The sequence below is a fragment of the Xiphophorus couchianus genome, chromosome 2 (assembly GCF_001444195.1).
Source record: "Xiphophorus couchianus chromosome 2, X_couchianus-1.0, whole genome shotgun sequence".
In the NCBI taxonomy this organism is placed as follows: domain Eukaryota; kingdom Metazoa; phylum Chordata; class Actinopteri; order Cyprinodontiformes; family Poeciliidae; genus Xiphophorus; species Xiphophorus couchianus.
This window is the reverse complement of record NC_040229.1, coordinates 19,299,909-19,320,575: the sequence shown is the minus strand read 5'-3', so window position 1 is coordinate 19,320,575 and position 20,667 is coordinate 19,299,909. Positions and strand designations below refer to the sequence as shown.

Here is a 20,667-nt window from a genome sequence, read left to right as displayed (position 1 = left end):
ACACCATGTTCCAGCGCATCATCTGTACACATTTTTATTTATTTTGTTGTCACTTTACAGATCTTTTCAGCAAAATCTTTTTGTCAAACCTGCCTACTCTAGTGCAACACTTTGTCCTCTTGAAATCAAAGGAAAATGTAAAAATAAACTTAACCCTCCTGCTATGTTGAGCGTCAAATTGACCCGTTTTAAAGTTAATTTTTTTTTTTTAAATAGTTGGAAGCATTTGTTTTTGCATGAAACTTTTTCTATTTGTCTTAATAGGTACACTCTACATATAAATTGAAAATTTATTCATTTTACACATTTGCAACCCCCCTGCGCCTACTTTTTACGTATATAATGTTCCGGTCAATTTGACCCGGCAGTCAAGTTGAAGGGTAAAAAAGATTTATTTGCAGCTATGAACCACGTTTCACCACACACACACCCCCACACACACAAGCCCACTTTCTCACTATTTACTCTTTACTTCACTAGGAAACTGGGAGAAAGCAGGTGTTCATACAACTTTTGACGGGAACCTTTTCTTTTCCCGTGGGCAAACTCCATCCAGTCTGAGTGGACACTCAGCAGAAGTGGGGGAAAACATTAATACTCTCTGCATAACTCATTTATCTTGATTTTAATCAGCGGGTCAATTTGACCCTGAACAGTATGTGTGTCTCAAGTTCAATTATAAAGATCACCCATTGAAAAAAAAAAAAAGTAAAATATATAAAAAATTACAAAAGATCAATTTCACTGAAATTATTGTTTTGTTTTATTTGTAGGTTTTGTTCAGTGGACATAAAAAATGTAAATTACATTTTTTATGTAAATTAAAACTGTAATGACGGCAATGAGTAAATTGTCGTCATTGATCCTTTATTTGTGAGAAGTAATAAAACATCATTGCACAAATATTGATTGAAATGGTTAGTATTGGAGTTAATAATCAGATACAAAAATGTTTTGGAGGAATTTTTTGGTTTCTAACACTATTGCATGATTAAACTCTCCACAGGTCAAATTGACCCACAAACATTATTGCTGTACCTCAGAAATGACCATAACAGGAGGGTTAAGTAACAAGTCAAAAGAATGTCATTCACAATGACTGTATGTAATTTAGTCTTCTTCTAAAAACTACATTGGCCACACAGATAATAAAGTTGATTAATACGTGTGTGCGATATAGTCAGGCTACAGAAAGTTCAATAGAAAAAGATGATTACAAGATTGAAAGCTTTATAAAGAAACATAGAATAAAAACATCAGCTTCTTTTATCACATCTGGTTCAGAGCAAACCGGTGTTTCTCTTTAATAAGCCTTTTGCGTTGCTATAAGCCTGCAGTGGATTAACTTCTCATTTCGAATGTCCAGTATTTACACTTCCCCTCATAAAAATTGAGCTTGAGATTAATGTGCTTGAAATATTACCCAGTTCTTTATTTTGTTTCAAAATCAGTATATGTTGAGTAGATTCCCTATAACATACTTTTTATCCACACAGTATAATCAAAACATAATCTTAATTCTGTATTCATCATCATCAGTTGTGCACTACGCACTCACTGTGGAAAGCTAAAAATCATGCTGATTCAGGATGCTATCTATGTTGACCTTCACAAACCACAATACAGTTTCTGATTAAATACTACTAGAAACAGCAGCAGTCCTTCACGCTAAATCGACAAAGCATTTTCCTATGAAAAAAAGCAATGGCAGCTATTGCAACATTTGTAAAGTTTTATATTATGTACACAGACAGGGAGAGCAGAATCAAAAGGAAGATAATTGAGATTGATGAATCCCCAGTTTTCTTAAAGCAACAATTACAGACAAGTGGACATGTCTGAAATATGTGCAGAAAGGAAAAACAGGAAAATAAAGAAATAAAGGAAGTTTTTTTTTCTTTCTTTCTTAAATAAAATATAACAAAACGAAAATGACAGTTTATTTCTTTTTTCCGGTTAAGATTAATTGCTAGAATTTTACAGTCATCAAATTTAACAAAAAGCTTTTCACCCACTCTTAGAACTCCCCGTAATCAATAATTAAAAATGGCACACACAGTAATTAACGTGAACGGAAAATAAACATATTCTGATATTTTGTTCTAAATCTCTCATTCTTGCACACTGATCTGAAATGCTTAGCCTCTTTAAAAAGCTTTTGTGCAAACCTTTGTACTTTAGTTGAACACAGAATGATACGTTGTGACACATTCAAATGCTCTTACTCAGTGCCCATCCACTACAAGCCGCCAACACCCTCCAACTCTTTTATCCTCTCAAAAGTCTTCCCCCAACTTCCCCAGCTCTTTCCTGCCCAACTCTCAGGCCTGCTCGTCTTTATCCGGAGACTGCTCTAACGTGATGACAGTGAACTCCTCCGTATTGCCGTTCTCCTGGATGGTCTCCTTGTTCATGAGCGTCACCATCTCCTGTTCTCTCTCCGGGTTGCGGGAGCTGCATGCTGCAGCTGCGACCCCATTGTCATCACTGCTCTCTTTGATTGTGATATTCAGCGTTTGCTTTCTGCCACACCACCTGCAAAAACACATTGAGGGCAAATGTTACTACAACTAGGTTTAAAATCAACGTGAGCCTTTCGAATCTTTTAACAGCAAGTGTGAAGCACAGTGGTGGAAGCATCATGTTGAGGATTTGCATTGTGGCCAGTGGTATTAGTACATTGAACAAGCTTTAAGGAATAATATTTGACTAGGTCTTATCTCCAAAATCTTCAACTTCACCTCAAGTAGATGGTGGAAAATTGAGCACATTTGGGCATTGGCTGGTCAAAAATGAAATGGTTTTGGAAGAGGTGATACAGATTAGCATTAAGCTTGTGGACTAGCCCTCCACTCAATCCTAAAATTTGTCGGCTGTGTTGGAAAGCCAGGTTTTGACCAGAAGAACAACATGAGAATGAACTATGCACTACTTGTGATGAGATGAGTGGTGAGATATCCAGGCAGATTCATACCACAGGCTCACAGATGGCTACAAGAAGCATATGCAAGCAAGGTACAACCTGTAAAGAGACTTTTCACTTAATACTACTGGGGCTATATGTTTATATTTGAGCCATTATGTGCTATTTTTAACCTGTGTCAATGAATTGAAACATACACATCCTGGTTTTCCCTATAGAAATTGCTAGGTGTATGTTCAATAAAAGCACCGGAAGTGTCATGTCAATCAAGCCATTACCCGTTTCTCCTGGCGACAGCTGCACACACAAGGAGAATTGCACCAACTGCTACAATAACACCAATAACTACCAGCCAGTCTAAAAGGAGAAAGAATAGAAAAAAATATGAATATTGTGACAGTGTTAAAATGATTCCGGAAAAAAAACATAAAGCACCGTCAGAATATTGCTGTTTGCTGTCATCATGTATAGTATCTCTGGGTGTTTCATTTTCGGTTACTCACCTGATGAGCTGCTGTCTTTTTGATTCTCTATATCATTTTCCAGATTCAATGATTTTCTTCCTCCGCTATTCGGTTTGGCATCTGAACATCAATAAAATAAAATAAAAAGTTAAAACAGAAAAAAAAAGGATGCCTGTTAAACTGCCAACCAACAAAGCATTCTTTTAGCTTCATTACAAAAAAAGATGGTTTGGTTTTTTCAGTTGTAGGACTGATCAGATTTGGCTCTACTTCATCTCCAAATATATTTCAGCTAACACAAGGGGGCGTCATTTGTTCGAAAAGCTACTTTAGTTACTCCTGTCCTCCCAAAACCTGTTGAATCAGCCCTCACGGCTTATATACTGTAGAGTACATACTGATTTCCAAGTCTTTCTTTCTGTTAATTTGGAAGATTTTATGCTTAAAGCTGATAGAAATACAATATTTAATTCCTTACAAGATTTGATCTCTAAATCGCATTACTAGCAACATATTTTTTTTAATTCTTAAACGTGGGCTTAAAATTTGAACCTGCTCAAAGGTAATTTTCTAAAGTTTCTTTTAATCTGACCAGCACTCCTCATTGAAAAATAAGGTCTAATTTACTGAGATGTACTGGACATACTGTTAGAGTTTCCTTAAACTCTGATTTTATGTTTTTACCAGTGGGCTCCAATGTTTCAATAGGTCTCTTTTCACTCGATGTTGTTTCAGCGTTGATCACTGGAGTTGTTTTTTCCTCTAGTTGAGCTGACTCCATCCCAGATCCATCACGTGGGTCTGGCTCCATTGTAGTGAAAGCGGAAGTGACATTGCTTCCTCCAGTGGGGTTTCCCTCCTCAGGAACCATAGTGAAATCATCTTTACTCAGATCGTCGGGTGTACTTGCAGGTGTTGGAGCATTTATCAAGCCCTCCAGTGAGCTTGTTTCTGACTCTATTGTGCCATCAGTCAGAGGCTGTGGTGATGTCAGAGCTGTTTAGAGAATAAATATTTTTTGTTCACTCATACACTTTATACATATATATATATATTAAGCAGCATCTAAGTTAAGCAAGTCCATATAGTATTTCAGTTATTATAACACAGTTGTATCATTAAGGAAATTGTTTGAGACAGGATTCTGTCTGTTTCAGAACCATTTATGTTACTTCCTCTTAGAGAGCAGAGAACAGAGGTCACATAATATGTTAGATGTTTAACTGAAGCCACTTCCTCTTAAATGCCTCAATCCTACAACAATTCTCAACCATAGAAGTGTTTAAAACAGCATAGTGTTTGTCTCACACTTGTACTCCATCACAGTCAATATGAGGGTGTGTTATACTGACCTGTTGTATCTGAGAGTAAAACTCTGTTTTCCTGGAAAGCTTTGCTGCAGTTCTTCTCAGCACTATCTGGTAGTAAGGAATCATAAGACAACAAGTTTCAAATCAAAAAGTCAATAACAACAAAATAAACCAAAATCTCATACTAGCTCCTCATTTACCATTTTTGTCATAACAGTAAGCATCAGAATGATCTCCAGTATGTGAGTTAACAATAAACCCAGTCATGTTCCTTGCACAGTTTTCATGCTGAGTTTGCCTGAGAATGACACTGCTCCCATTGTTGATCCAACCGTACCTTAAGTGACAAAAACAGTGAACAGTTGTCGATTCAGATTTTGATCCACAATGCTTTATAAATTTGAAAAATAAAAACAAATATCAATCTTCAGTTACATTGTGTCTTACCTAATAAGCAACATATACTTTATTATATAAAGTGAAATATCTCTAACGTGTTATTTTTTTATGAAAATATACTTTTTCACAATATTTTTTTGAAGAAAGTTTCATTTACCTGCAAGTTTCCATGCTGTTGTTATAGGCCTCCTGGACTTGCGCTGGACTTGCCATTGTGCTCTCCAGCTGCTCACAGACTTTCATGGCCATTTCAAAAGTCAGATAGTAACGACTCTCTCCCTCAACCAGAAAGACACCTGCATAGCTGCAGGTGCGAGAGTTAACTAGAAAGAAGCAAATAAACAAAATGAGAAGTCTTTTTATTACTGTGAGAAATTCAGAGTGAAAGTTAAAGAAAAAGAAGTTAATTAACTTATTATTGTTGGAGTCAACAATGCAGAGATCTGAAATTAAATGAGTATACTTAATATCTCTACTGAGGTTTTATATTAGATCAGGGAGGGAGAGAAGTATGTAATGCATTTAAATTCAGCTCACAAAAAAGGCCAAAACAACTGCAGAAATAAAATATAATCTTTTTGATTTGTAAGGTACCTGATCCAAAGCTTATTATAAATAAATCTTGTGGCATTTAAAAATATCTCTTGTTAATGTAACACAAACCTCTTTCAGTTATTTTTTGAAAAACATAAAAATGAGAACATAGATATATATATATATATATATATATATATATATATATATATATATATATATGTTCCAAACAAACATCATAAAGTGTTTCATACTTGGAACTGGCAAAATGCAAAATTTTAGACTATGTGCACAGGTGCATCCTGCTTTTGTCACATAATTCACAGTGACAGAGACAGTTTCATATTGAACAGCACCATTCTACACTCTCTGAGATTATGAAACTGCAAACACATCTCATGTGCTTTGTTAAAACCATCTCCCTGGGCTAGATGAATGACCCAAGCAACCACAAAATTTGTAAAAACATTTTGTTTTAATTCAAAACATAATTCGGAGCATACAATGAATAAAGAATTGGGACATTTTTTAGTCACTCTTTGGGTTATTGTTGTTTAATGTTTCTCCTAATTAAAAAAAAAAAAGGAGGAGTTCATTAATATTAAGTTTGCAGTGAAATGTGTCCTGGGAAAGAATGATTTTCAAAGTAATCGTTCTTTTTACTAGCCTTTCACCTCATTCTAAAATTATTTGATACATCTTTTAAGTGCAATTTGTTGGCAAAACATGCTGTTCCTTTTCTGGTAGTCCTAAACTCAATTAGGATCCATGAAGAAGAAAATCTGGTCATTATTGTGCTGCCTGCCTCCAAACGTCTGTTGCAAGTCCATTTGCTTCAGTTTGTTTGAAAACTTTCAGGGTTCGGATATGAAAACAAAACATGCAAAATTGGTTTCATCAGATAAGATGACAACAGTTGGTATCCACGTGGTAACTGCTTCTTTCAAAAGTCAAACACAGGTTTCAGAACTGAAACAGCTGGCAGGCAGGTGAACCGTGGCACAGAGACTGAGGGACAGACGGCAGGTTGGGTGGGGAGGGGAACTATAATTATGAACACACAACACTCCTGGTCTTGGCTTGGTAAAAGAGGATGATGGTGCAGGGTGTGGTTAGCATTTCTACATGAAAGAAAACAAAAAACTTGATATTATATTGAAGTTCACTGAGGAAATGAAAAGTTCAGTTATGACTATGCCTTAAAATTCTGATAAGCATGCATAGTAAGTTCACCCCTTAAAGCATCAAGTATGTAACTTTTATTAAAATGATATGTATTTACATAATTGTTGAAACTGTCATTATATTGTGACAGTACGGTATGGGACAGATGTTTAAAATTGTGCTCGTTTGTCTTCCTCTGGCACTCTAAATGCTGACTATAAACAACCAATCAGAGCCAGGAAGAAGGTCTTAGCGATGTCAAACATGCTAGTGTACGTGCCGCTCATCCCCCTCTCTCTCTCTGCCCCCTTTGCTCTCTGCTACGCTACAGCTTCTTCCTGATACCCCAGCCTGCCATGAATGCACAGTTTTCCTGGAATGATAAGTTGCTTCTCAGCCATTAGCGCATTTATCAGCACATACACAAAGATGATTGTCAACATTTAGGTGCTCCTCCTGACTCTGGTTGTTTTTGACAGAGAGCAGTGCATTTCTTCAGACAACAATAGTAGGTCAGGCAGGTTGAGGAGCTCAATTTTTTTCACAGATTATCTATCCCGTGTTACACTGTCACTACATAGTAACAAATATGTAAAAGACGTATTTTTAAAAAAAAAGTTCCATACTGTAGCTCTAAAGACTTTCCACAGTTTCATAGGAATGTTGTTGATAACATGAAGATGGGCTAAAATATGTCACATGCTTCCAGAGAACAGATAAAACATATGCACTTGCTTGTTTATCTGCAGATTATGTTTGTTACCAGGGTGACAAATTTATGAGTTGTGAAAGATGGCCTAGTCACACTGCAGCATTTCATAGGAAACGAGAACACATTTAATTTTAAATCTGATTGGTGAACATTTTGGAGTAAAGTTGTGAAACAAAATGTCACACTGACCTTATAGTCATACACATATTCTGAACAAATGAAACAAAAAGCTTCCACTGAGACATTAAAACTTTAAGCCATCATCAGCAGGAACTTTGTTTTTTAAATTTAATTTGATCTAATTGTTTGTTTTTATCTTTGTACTATGTGGCAGGCATCGCTCAAAAAAACAACAAAAAGCATCTCGAGTAATCAATGCTGCTGACCATGTTAAATTTTTAACAACAAAATCTTAACCATTTTCTGATGCCTATTCTGAGCAGGATGATAACACAGCATTTTACAAACCCCATATTAAAAATGACAATGAGTTCACTACTTTAGTGGTCTCCAGAGACATCGAATCTCAATCCAGCAAAGCACCTCTGAGATGTGGACAAACAGGAGGTTTTCATCAGGAATGTGAAGCTGTTAAATTTGCAGCTCTTGAATGATGCCTTCATATCGACCTGGACCAAAATCTGCCTCAAACCTTGCTGATGTTTTTGTTTTAAGAATAAAGTTCTTAAGGAAACTTTATTCTTTTACCAGAGTCAACTTGGTAAAAGCAAGATGTACCTAATAAAGCGTCCTTTAAGTTTAAAGTTGCAACAGACAATAACATTATATTGTGTTTCGCAAATAAAGGACAAGTTGTGTGATTTCACAACAATTTATCCGACATTGGTTAATACAGTTCTGAAATGGATTCATTTTGAATCAAGTCACAGTAATGAAAAGAGTTTTGTTAAGTCTCCATAAAAAAATATATATCATCAACTATACAACTTCATTTGGCTGCATTCTGAACTTGACACTTGTATTAAATTGCACGCCAGTCAGAGGAGTATTCATTGATAAGTTTTCCCTTTTTTAATTTCTTGGTTTTCATGAGAAAAAATAAGGGGCCCACAACTCTTTTTTAACATGCTATCATGAGCAAAAAGAGAGCAGCGACAGAAGCAGGAACTAAAGTTTTTGTCTGTTAGCGGCAGTTGTGCAGCAGTGGCAAGTTCCTTTGCACATGCTGTAAAAACAAACTCTTCCTTATACGACTCCGTCTCTCATACGAAAATCTGAAACAACCTCAGTCTCTGCTAACAGAGCAGCTTGCATCATTCACAGCCTGGAGGAATAAAATAGACAACAACCTTGGCCTTGCAAACCTGCCCCAAACAGATCAAAGGGAGAACAGCGCACCATCGGTGGGCTGAAAAGAGTGCTGACAGTGATCTAACAGGGCGTTCATTAATATGCAGAGGGACAGTTGTGGGTGTCTTTATGCAGCCCCAGAAGCTTGTTATGCAAAGGCATTGACTCTCCCAAAAGCTTCTTTGTCACCTAATGGAGTTGGAACCAAGGAGACTGCAAAGTCTGGCTGCAGCGTTCAATAGAAATGAAGCTCTAACACTCCGTGTTGCCAAAACCTCCAGCTGCAATGGGAAGAATTGTCAACTTAACTCTCCACTCCTACTTCACTTTCTCCCCCTCCCTTCTGCCCCCATGCTTTTTCATTTTGTCTTGTTTTCTCTGACAGCTCTCTGTCATTTCTATGCCAGCGATAAAACACAATATACCCCCCACATACATGTCTTTAAAAAAAAAAACAAAAAAAAAAACTGGTAGCTCACAGATGCACAAGGCTGATTATCCCTTCATGACTTCAGAGCCATTCCTCAAGAGGAGGCAGTAAGCTGTTGTCAACAATATTAACATACAAAGCTGGGTCTCATTTTCTTCTTATCTGTATCTATTTTGTTACTTGCTGCCAGATGCACTCTATAGGGATTGCTCACACTTAAGTGTTCTGAAAATATCTTGAGGTTAGAATGTCATGCTTGAAAAAAGAACCTACTGCATCTGCCCTGTTCATACTGTGACAAATGTTTAGCCATAGTCCATATGCTGGTTGTGAAGCAAGATCTTCACAACCAGCCCATAAAATGCCACAGCATCATCACACCTGGGTGAACTTCATTTTGTCAGCACAGATTTTCCCTCCACTAGAAAAAGTCTCTGGGACAACTGAAACATGGGATGTAGTAAGGAACATGTTTGCAAACACTCAAGCATATAGACACAAAATATCCAAAGGTCACAAAAAGGACTGACAAAACTGGCGTTCTCTGCAAAGCGCGGCTTCCTATCTCACATCTAATGTTTGCACCTCCACCCACTTCACCCTGGATGGTAGGCGAGTTTTTTTGCAAACATATCAAGGCGGTAACACTGTCTTTTTCCTTTTACAGGCATGAAGATTTCAATTTCTGTACAATACATGTGAAGAGAAATCATTTCAATATGTTCCACTGTATTCACTCAATTTGAAAACTGGAGAATAAGGAAGAGGAAGGAATCCTCCTCAAAACATTTGTTCTTGTTGTGGTGTTAAAAGTTTGTGAAGTGCAGCATGCTATAGATATGTTTCTATTACTTTATTAATTTTAATAACTACTAGCACCTGGAGTGTTTTCTATAAAGGTTTAGCAAAGTGTTTACGATTTCCTTTGATATATTGTTTTTAAAGCGCTTGAAATAAAATTAGGTCTCTATGCCAAAGTAGAGCAACATGACAGTAGCAATTAATCTATTATTAGAATTATTCACATCAGCTGATTAGAAATTACCAAGAATTATTAATCTTGTTTAATCATTAGAAAATCTAATAAGTAAATTTTGAGGAATGGCCATTTGTTTGGAAAAGCACTTTTTTTTATTTTTAATACAGTAAGAGACCTTTTACAAACAATGCCAAAGGCTTTGGATGCTCATTCCAGCAGAGTGGAACAAAAAATATATATAAATAGTCTAGATTGACTTCCTTTTTAATGGCGGCAGCAGGGTCAGCTAACATTGCTGAGAGGAATTCAGCAATACTGAAGGAGCATGCACTGAGATTAGGTAGATAAGTGCTGACGACTTAGCCACTCTACAGTAGAAGCCAGTGTTAGTGCCTTTAGATCTCTGACTATCAGATGAGGTTGATCAGCAATGAAGTTTTAAGTGTCCTTTTTGGTTGATTAAACAAATCTGAAACTCCAGTGGTGCCGTCACTGTGGATGATGGGAGATATAAAAGTAGACTTGCGAGAATTTGTGAAATTGTGAGATATCCATGATTTATACCAATAAGTTGGGTGGAATATTGAGTTGGGTATAATCTATTTGTTGTTTGTGCAAAGTCGTATGACCAAAACAGAGACGGAACAAAATGGAACAAGGGCAAGTTGTCATTAGTCATAATACCTCAATTTTTAGCAACTCAGGCAGGTATGTTGATAATGTATTTCAACTCAACCAAATTAAAATAAAATGATTCAGTAGTCCCAAAAAGAAAACAGAGTGGTAACTCTTACAACCTAAGTTATCACAATGAGTCATTATGGATCTAATGACTGTGGACATGAGGGATTTCCTGCTCCGGAATGTGCCACAGTAAAACTGAATAAGATAATCTGTTGTTGAATTATGATTTCACAAGCTATGATGACCAACAGATCATTCCTAAAGGACTAACTCATTTATGTGTGTATCTTTAGTTGCAGGTTTGCATTTATTAGGTAAACCTGCAGTCCTAGCAGGTCTGCCTAAAAAAATTACTTAGACAGCTGCAGCTGATCCAGAAGGTTTCTGCTGGCAGTCTCACTAAAACCAGGACGATAGAGCACATCAACCAAAGTTCTAAAATCCTTACACTGGTTGCCTGTAGCTTAGATAAGAGACTTTAAAAAATACTGTGATAGTTCAGAAATTGATGAAACTACATTAAAGACCTGTTGTTCTCGTATCTGCCTTCCAGACCACTCTCATCTTCTGGTTCTGGTCTGCTCTGCATCTCCAGAACCAGAACCAAACATGGAGAAGCAGGATCCAGCTTCTACACACCACAAATCTGGAACAAGCATCCATAAAACTGCAAAACAGCTGAAACGCTGAGTTCCATTAAATCTAGACTAAAACCTCAGCTGTTTAAAGCTGCTTTTGAACCATAATAAATGAAACATTGACCAACATATTTGATGTGTGTTGATCATTTTAATGATGGCACTCATAAACATTTTATGTTTGTTTTGGGGGGTTTTTCAAAGTGGTGTTTTTTATGACTTTGTATTGTTGTGTTTTTATGATGTAAAGCACTTTGAACTGCCTTATTTCTGAAATGTGTTATATAAATAAACTTGATGGATTGACTGATTGATTGATTCCTAAGAGATTTAGCTAAAGGGGGGACATCCTAAGACTCTAGCATAAAGGATGAGGACATTTAATGAAAATAGCTGGTAGTCATCCACATAGAAGTAACAAGAAAAGCCATTTGAATGGATAACTGGGCCAGAGAGGATGATGTGTACTTTACAGAAAATAATTCCCAGTATCTAGCTTTAGAAACGTCTTGTAAAAGACAATAGGACACTGATGTTCATTCCTGACAGGATACCTTGTAGAAAAGACATAAATAATTAGCTTCCTGCGGCCCTATTGACTATTTGCAATAAAACGCCTGATGGTTTTACTATGATATTCCAATATCATAGTAATTTCAAGAGTCAGTTAAATCACTTTTTGACCCATTTGCTTAAATATTGGCAGCTGTCTAATATTTGTATAAACCTTGACACAAATATAGGGTGCTGAACTCCTTAGACCTCAACCGCCCTCGATACCCTTAAGACCATCATGAGCTGTGCTTCAATGTTCATTGATAGAGAGCCACTACTAATGATTTGTTCAAGTAGAAAAGTGACTGACATGAAGAAATTCGGCTAATATGAAAAAGCAGGCTAATAGAGGCAGGCTAATAATAGGCTAACATGGCAGGCAGATGCTAAGTACTAGAGTCCATAGAAACAGAGTCCCCCAACACAGGCTGAACAAGTATTGGTTTGTAGTAAAGGGCACGCTGGTAGAGGAGGCAAACACGTGCCTTTAAGTATAGAGACCCTGCCAACAAAGGCACTCTTTGTCAGGGCCTAGTTTATGGAGACTTTGACCACCCCTTACCCTGAAACATGACACAGGAGCATTCAGGGGGAGGTTGCCAAACCAAGGAAACAAATATGATCATGTCTGCAGGACATGCAACTTATAGCCAGCCAGTGAATATTTAAGTGGAAAGAAGAATATTCCAACCAAAAATATTACAGCATGTCAGCACGTGTAGATACCACATATGATTGTTAAGAAGTCCTGGTGTTTCAGAGGTTCACAGGTCTGTTCAGTTGTTTAGCTTTTTGTATATTGAACACATTTTGTAAATGATTCAAATATAACATTTCACTGACTTTATCAAAACTACTGAAGCTAACTATTTAATTGGATTTCCAGCAAAGTCCAAGATCCTTGCAGAATTTGCGCTATAACTTTTAAATCAGATAAGCTAAAAAAAATGTATTGTCTTTTTCTTAATCAAAGGGAAAAACTCAGATCAATGTTGTTAATGTTTTTGCAGTCATTATGGTGAATATCAATTTCCATCCACTCCTCTCTTCCCTCCTGACTACTTTTGGAAGATAAAGTCATTATCCATGATGATAAATCTCATCATGAAAACATATTAATTGAATCTGTGTGTAGACTGAGTCTGGACCTGGATGAACAATCGTTATAAACAATCGAAACATGCACAAACAAAGCACACACTTCTGAATGTGCAAGGATCCTTGAGGATCAAACATGGGCTGTCTTAGGGGTAAAAGGGTCCCCCTCCCCCCTTCCTGCACACTCAGCACCTGAGCTGTACAGATATCCTCTCATTTTGCCTTTAAATCCTAGTCAATATTAAAGCTTGATGCCGAATTTTATTTGGCCTATAGCCAGAAGAAGGTCTTTGTGAGCAACTAGACCTCCAGCTCCTCGGGGAAAAAGCCAGACAGACCTGAGACCTGTTTGATTCAAAGCCAGCTAAGCCTCCAGAGACTATCGCTCTTAGCAACAAATCCAATGAAATTATATGTGAGACACAAAGAGTTAGGAGAGAATAAAAAGGGAGAAAACTAGAGCACATCTGAAGATCATCCTTTGTGTCACAGACTACAACATTAAAACAGGGCAGAATCGCTTTACTTTTTCCTCAATTAATAATTGTGCTTTTAATAGCCAGCCACACTGTTAATAAAACCCCAGAAAAAACAGGTTTAAATGCAAACACGTGTCTAAAACAGAGTGAGGAAGAAGCAAGGCATTCTTCTTTGTGTCTGTCATGCGTCAGTCTCAGACTATGCCAGACGTAAGCCTGTCTGGAGTAGCACATGCTCTCTTGCCGGCATCAACTCATCCGTTCTACAAGCAGAAGCCTCAGTAGCGTCTTTCACTCTCGAGTTTCCTTTTTATGAGTTCTCATTCATGTGCTCTACAAGCCTCTGGATGAAAATAAACGGTTGTAAAGTCTGATAGCAAAGAGAATTACCAGACACAGAAGAACAATAAAAACAAAGAAAAACATAACAAAGAGATACTAAGGTAAAATCTCAAACTCCTCACCTTGAAGTGGCTTTGAATTGCCAGAGGCCAGTATTCCAAAAATGACCCCTACAAGAAAAGTCCACATCTTTGCCAAATTGTCTGGTGATGGCTAGGTGAGCAGCTGGGTATAAAGATCTGTAACAGTCCTCTTCGGGTTTTTTCCTCCCTCTACAGTACCAGCAGTGATGGCTGGTGGGTGTATGTGAGTGAAACAGAGTAAATGTGGAGGAGAGAACAGAAGAAACCTGGGCTTGCTCGGGTGTCTGAAAGCTCCTGGAGATTACTCGGAATTTGCATCAACTTTCTCCTCTCTGCCGGAGAGACAACAGTGGCTGGTGGCATGCATGTAGGAGGGGAAGTGTGTGTTCATGTGAACACACACCCTTCTGCCTCTCCCTCAATTGCCCCACCTCCCCAACTGCCCCACCTCTCCACTTTCTCTCCCCTTTTCCTGCCTTTAGAATTTGCAGTCAGAAAGAAGAAGGTGATTTCTCCTCCAATGTGACTGCTTGTCCTTGTCTCCGTACCTCATTTTCACCCTATCTGCTGACACCCCCATTGCCTTTATTTATGGTCCTTGCAGAGAGACAGTTTCAGAGAGCCCATCTGGTCTTTTGTTCAATCTTTTCATTGTTGTCAACTGATCTGATTTTCTCAGCCCAGCTCCACAGGGGTTTGCTGTCAATCTTTCTCGACTACCATTTGTAAGAGGTCATGTATTTCACAAATTCAACCTCACTTGTCATTTTGGATGTACTGAAGGCTCGGGATACATGGACTCATTTTATCAGACACACCTTACTAGCAATTGATCAGAATCCTGCTAGCTTCAGAGCTGTTTTACCTATTGTGTCATGAAATCAACAAGATTTAAAAGAACATCCCCCAGCAGAAAATCTTCTGCTCCTCCACATCCCAAAGGTCATCTACTGGGTTAAGATCTGGTGACTGTGAAGGTCATTGGAAACTGTGAGCTAATTGTCCTGTTCAAGAAACCAGAAGAGGTCATTTGAAACTTATACTTATCAAAACAAATGTATGTGCTGTTGTCATAAAGAGATGAAAGTGAGCAGCAACATTATTCAGGTTGGTTGTGGTGTTTAAAAATGTTTAATTTGCTAAAAAGGGGCCAAAGGCGGCTGAAATCGTCGCCCACATTATTTAACAAACGCCACCAGCCTGTTGACAGAATAAAGAAATGATCACTGTTTAATATAGTTTCAGCTAGATTCATCTGAATGTCACTGTCAAAATTGGAAAACACTTTTCCAATTTGTTATTGACCAATTTCTTGCTCTCAAATTATAGGAGCAGCATCAGAAGATGCAGTAGAGTCCATCTGCTTCAGGTTTTGATGGCTTGCATAATCAGAGATGTTATGATGAATGCTTCGGTTTAACAAATGGTTATTTGAGGTGCTTTGTTTTTTATTGTCTGCTAATTGCTTCTACATCAGAAAGGCATGTTTATCTCCACGCCTGATACTAACTAGATATATATTTTTTCTGGTCATTCTTTGTAAACTTCAAAGAAAATCTTTATCATTGTATTTGCCTGATTATCTGTTTATGCAACTGAAAAATCAACGTACCTAATAAAGTGGCTGTTGAGGATTTTGTTTATTTTTTTCAATAAGTTTCATTCACTGGCCAAAAATCCAGCTTTTGTTTTATTATGCACTTAAGTTACATAAAAATGACCCAAAACATTCTTGTCCATACTGTCAAAAATATATCAACCATTTACACCATGAGAAAGATTTCTCTATTCTTATTCCAGGCTTTTCATTTCACTTCATAAGGCAATTAATGGCATCGCCTCAGGTTTCTGGAATCTCCCCTGTGCTGTTAGCATGTGACTGCATAATATCTCAAATAACCAGATGTAATATGAAACCATGACTGCTATCTGTAATTCTTTTACTTCCCTCATAACAACCCGTGAAGACCTGTCTAATGGGTTGCCATGGCCACTAACTATGCAGTCATGGGAATAGCAGTCAACAAGTGAATGGCGTAGCTCTTAAGTTGAAAATCTTCATTACTACCCTCACAACACCACATTTCGATTTCCATGGGAAACTGATTCATGGGGACAGGTCGATGCACCTTTTGGAGCTTATGCCAAAGTTCTTTTTAAATGTTTAGATTGGAGTGTTAATATTTAAGGTATGGTTTGCTTTTGTAAATATACATTTTTGACTGTGCTGCTTTTTGCACTTTTAGAAAGAATGTTGACAACTATTTCCTATACTGAGCTAACACTGGCAATGCAGCACAGCACCAGCTTATCTCATTCACTGATAACGGATTGAGTTCTTGTAATAGGTGCTATTTAAAGCCTTGTTTTTTTTGTTTGTTTTTTTTAATTGTTTAATGAGTAATCTTTGGAGAAAAACCTGATGGCTATACAAGATGTTACATTAACACAGCCAGTGTACAGACACTCAGATTCTTATAAGTGAGAGGGAATTGTAATTTATGAGGTAATTTAATAACCAACCAATTGCTATTTTTGTCACTTATTGAATTACATTAAAGTGTTGCTCAAGTGTAATGAGAACACAAGAATAAAGAAAACAAATATTTTCATTACAGCCATTAGTTCTGCATGTTTGTAAATCTATTGATGATTTGTGCATGAGCACAGAGGAATAATAATCCAGACACCATTCTCCAATATATTCCTTCACATATTTCTGAGACTATTCATAATCAGTTATTTTTTCTTTTAATTTAAACAGCTCTTTTCACCCAGTTTCATCCTCTCCTTGTTGATGTTGCCCTTCAGAGCACAGGCCACCAGTTTTTACTATTTAAACATTTTATGACAATATTTTTAAATGTCACTAATTCAGCCAAATTCCAAATGATTTGGGGAAGAGAAATAAGTCACAGATTTTCATCCATACTCAAAAATGGTCATCAGACACTATTAACATAATTCATTCTTGCTTATCCTTAGAGTCATGGGGGTCGACTCTGGTGCCCCTATCCAATGGAAATTAGGTAAGAGGCGGCGTACGCCACAGACAGGTTGTCAATCCATTACACAGCAATAGAGAGAAACACAGGACACACAACCAATAACTTAAATATCATATGTCATTAAAAAAAGGAATGTTAGTAATCTTGCATTAGGAATGATAATATTTAAAATGTGATTATTCACATTTTGTACTAAGAAATTTTACTTCAGACTCTTGAAACATAATACCAACTCATATAAATATATTTTGTCTCGAATCAAACAGTTCACACCTCACTGCAGATTCTGTTTACTTCCTGTTTTGATGCTACCACAGCAACACTAAAAGAACACCCCAACAGACAAGCACTTTTCAAAAAAAAAATTGTAATTCTGCATTACGTTTGTTTTCCTTTTTTGGTAAGTAAACTTCTGTTGTTCTATTGAAGTTCCTCATTTGTGTGAAAAGGAGAACAAAATTAACACCTGACTGAACTTTTCTCTATATCTTTACATATTCAAGTAGTACAATCAGAAGTGATTGTACTACTTGTAATGAGGAAAATATTTGATCTAATCCAAAACATTAAAGTCAACAAGGCAAAAACGAATGTGGAGGTAAAAGGAAAAACAAAAAAAAGAAATAGAAACTCTAAGATAGTATAAAGACGGACAATATAGTTTATATTGTCTGCTCAAATAAATGTCAGTTTTTGGGATTTACTTTCAAAAAGTAGTTGAGCACAGTTGATGTGGCTAGTAAATTTCAGTTTAAGGCAAAAATAGTAAACAAAAAAGTATTTTTTGTAGATTGATTGCTGTCAGTCTACAAACGTTAAACAAAAAAGCAGACCCTATTTGAAATCAACATTCTTAAGCTAAATTCACACGGCAGCCTGAAGTGACCCAAATCAGATTTTTTTTTCTTGTCCTTATGAGACCTGCATCTGATCTGTTTATGACTGTCTGAACAACACAGGCCAGAGTTTTACAGATGCCACCCAAGTCACTTGGATATGTGGTTCTAAATCCGACATGTATATGATCTTCTCAAGTGAGATTTCTGTCTGTACGGCCAGGTCATAATCATTTGACCTGTTCTTCATTGATTCTCGACAAACTCGACAACAATGGCAAACGATAACGAGGATCGAGTTGTTAATGCCCTGGCGTCAGTTGAACAACTTTAAAATAGCAAGATATGTACCATCATTACCATCCATGTTAACTTCCGTAAACACTGAGCATGCTCACTACATGTGACATTACCGCATCCTCTACTGAGCATGTGGGACACTTGCTTGTAGAAGTATAAATAACAGTGAAACGGGGACAAATGGCTCCCTCTTTTTTGAGATGAGATCTTTTTGGAGATCACATACCAATCGCATATATTTGGAAGGACCATGCAAAAAAAAAAAAAAAAAAATATATATATATATATATATATATATATATATATATATATAAAATGTTCAGAAAACGGCTTGAGGTGTGAACTTAGACCTACAAACTTTTATGAACATGAATATGAATTTATATGAATCTCTGTGTCTCATTCTAGTGGAAGGCAATTGTGGAAGAAATAATGGAAAAATGACAAGATCAATCTTTTTATTTTCTTTTAGTAGATGCACCGGGCTGGTTGATACAGTAAAGAAATTATCACTAATGTCTGGTGATCTCTCCTGGATGACTGGATGCAAAAACAAACAAAAACAGGTCATGTCTGAACCCAGTATTAGACACAAGTCTTCTGAGTCAGTTAATAGGAAAAAAAGAGAAGAAGAAACTTTTCCATCCACCCATCCATCCATCCATTTTCTGTTCACCCTTGTCCCAATGGGGTCGGGAGGGTTGCTGGTGCCCATCTCCAGCTACGTTCCGGGCGAGAGGCGGGGTACACCCTGGACAGGTCGCCAGTCTGTCGCAGGGCAAAGAAACTTTTCCATGAAGTTATATAGTGAGAACACACACATGCATCCTCACCAGACGTACTTGTGGTTTGGGAGTCCTTGCGGTAATGGCAAAGCTAATAGCACATCCTCAGCATTCCTCTGAGGCAACGTGCTTTTTTTCCCCCTTTGGCCACAGTAAAGTCACTGGAATTCGAAAAGAGGGGTGTTTGGAGATATCCATATAAGTACAGAGCAGTGTGACATTGAACTGTTTTCACAAATGTGATACACTGATGACAAACAGTATTATGGCCTTAGGGTGTCTCCCAGGGTTTGATGAGTTGTTGATGTGTTGGCTGTTCCTCATTTCTTAGTGATACAGGTTCCCAAGACAACTGGTGACCATTATGTCTAAGTGCTTAAAAAGCAAATATTATTGAGTTTTAAAGCCAAAAACTCTAAAAACCTTGAACATACAAATCATTGGCCTAGACATCTTGCTGTGGGTTGAATCCAGTCATGTTGAAGAAACCAGCTAGACATGATTTAAGCTATATGACATGGTACAAGGTCTTGTTGGATGGGTGCATTGTGGTCATAAGCAGATGAACAGAGTTATGAACACTAATTAGGCTAGATGGAGTGTTTTAACAGTGTTTAATTTGTGCAAAGAACCCTAAGAATTAGCTAAAAGCATTTTTGCAAACCATTATATCATTACCATTACCCTCAGTTTTTTTGTGTTTTGTTTTCAGGTAAAAGGGGCTTCAAGGTTTAATATGCTAGCATTCAAATATGTTTTCTTTTCCTTTATTTATACAAGATGCAAGTTGTCCTACTGAGATCCAAGATCTTGTTTACAAGAAAGATCTATTGTGATATTAAAAAGACAAAAACTGTTATAATACAAATAATTACAACTTTTCATTCAATCAATGCTTTACAATCAAAGCAAGTTTCAAAAGAAGACTTTTTTTTCTTATTTTAAGAAACTTAAATTGTTCTGGAGGAATCAAAGTGGATAGATTGTAGAGTCTTCCATGTTGGTGGAACATAAGTAAAAAGTTCTGCATACCTTAGTTTTACCAAATGATTATATGAGACACTGCTGTTTCTTTTTCATCTTAAAACTCTCTCTTCATTTTCCTATGAACTCTGAAATTGACAAGAAATTTTCATTCACAAAAATGAAACTCACTAGATTTTTTTTTTTGTGTGTGTAGGCGTGCTCTACACACACACACACACCCCTACACTGCTGTTTCTTTTTCATCTTAAAACAGTCTCTTCATTTTCCAAGGAATTTTCATTCACAGAACTGAAACTCGCTAGATTTGTGTGTGTGTGTGTGTGTGTGTGTGGTCTATTCCCTATAAGCTCTATATAGATGGTTGTGCTTTAAAATCTCAGTAGATTAGTTTGTGAAATACCCACCAACTCATCAGGCAGTAACAACCAGAGCCCTTTCATAGTCTTTTACATCCCAGCAAAGCAGAAAGTCAGTAGTCAAATATGAATGATGAAGTGTTGTCTGGAACTGTAGAGTGTAAATCAGTTGTGCTTTGTTTGTGTCTTTTTATATTTTTTACTAAAGGAAAATTTGTTTCCTTGACAAGAAAAGAAAATATTGATTGGTGTGTCGCTTAACATTATCAACACAGAAAAGGATGTAATGA

General features: G+C 36.9%; 1 protein-coding gene across 1 annotated transcript; it reads right to left on the bottom strand.

Annotated features, from left to right (window-relative positions):
* Nucleotides 1-1,274: 1,274 nt before the first annotated feature.
* cd44b (CD44 molecule (IN blood group) b) lies at nucleotides 1,275-14,496 on the bottom strand. The gene is made up of 8 exons (XM_028000623.1): nucleotides 14,145-14,496; nucleotides 5,254-5,419; nucleotides 4,898-5,034; nucleotides 4,740-4,805; nucleotides 4,072-4,383; nucleotides 3,427-3,507; nucleotides 3,202-3,280; nucleotides 1,275-2,535 (listed from the first exon to the last, which is right to left on the bottom strand). The coding sequence occupies exons 1-8, from the start codon at nucleotides 14,209-14,211 to the stop codon at nucleotides 2,322-2,324; spliced, it is 1,122 nt and encodes a 373-aa protein (XP_027856424.1). The 5' UTR covers nucleotides 14,212-14,496; the 3' UTR covers nucleotides 1,275-2,321.
* Between the last annotated feature and the right edge of the window lie 6,171 nt (nucleotides 14,497-20,667).

Coding starts and splice junctions, on each gene's coding strand:
- cd44b (XM_028000623.1), bottom strand. CDS start 14,211: ATGTGGACTTTTCTTGTAGGGGTCATTTTTGGAATACTGGCCTCTGGC. Junction 4,384..4,739: donor TTTACTCTCAGATACAACAG/GTCAGTATAACA, acceptor TTCTCTAAACAG/CTCTGACATCACCACAGCCT. Junction 2,536..3,201: donor GCTGTCGCCAGGAGAAACGG/GTAATGGCTTGA, acceptor GTGTTTTTGCAG/GTGGTGTGGCAGAAAGCAAA.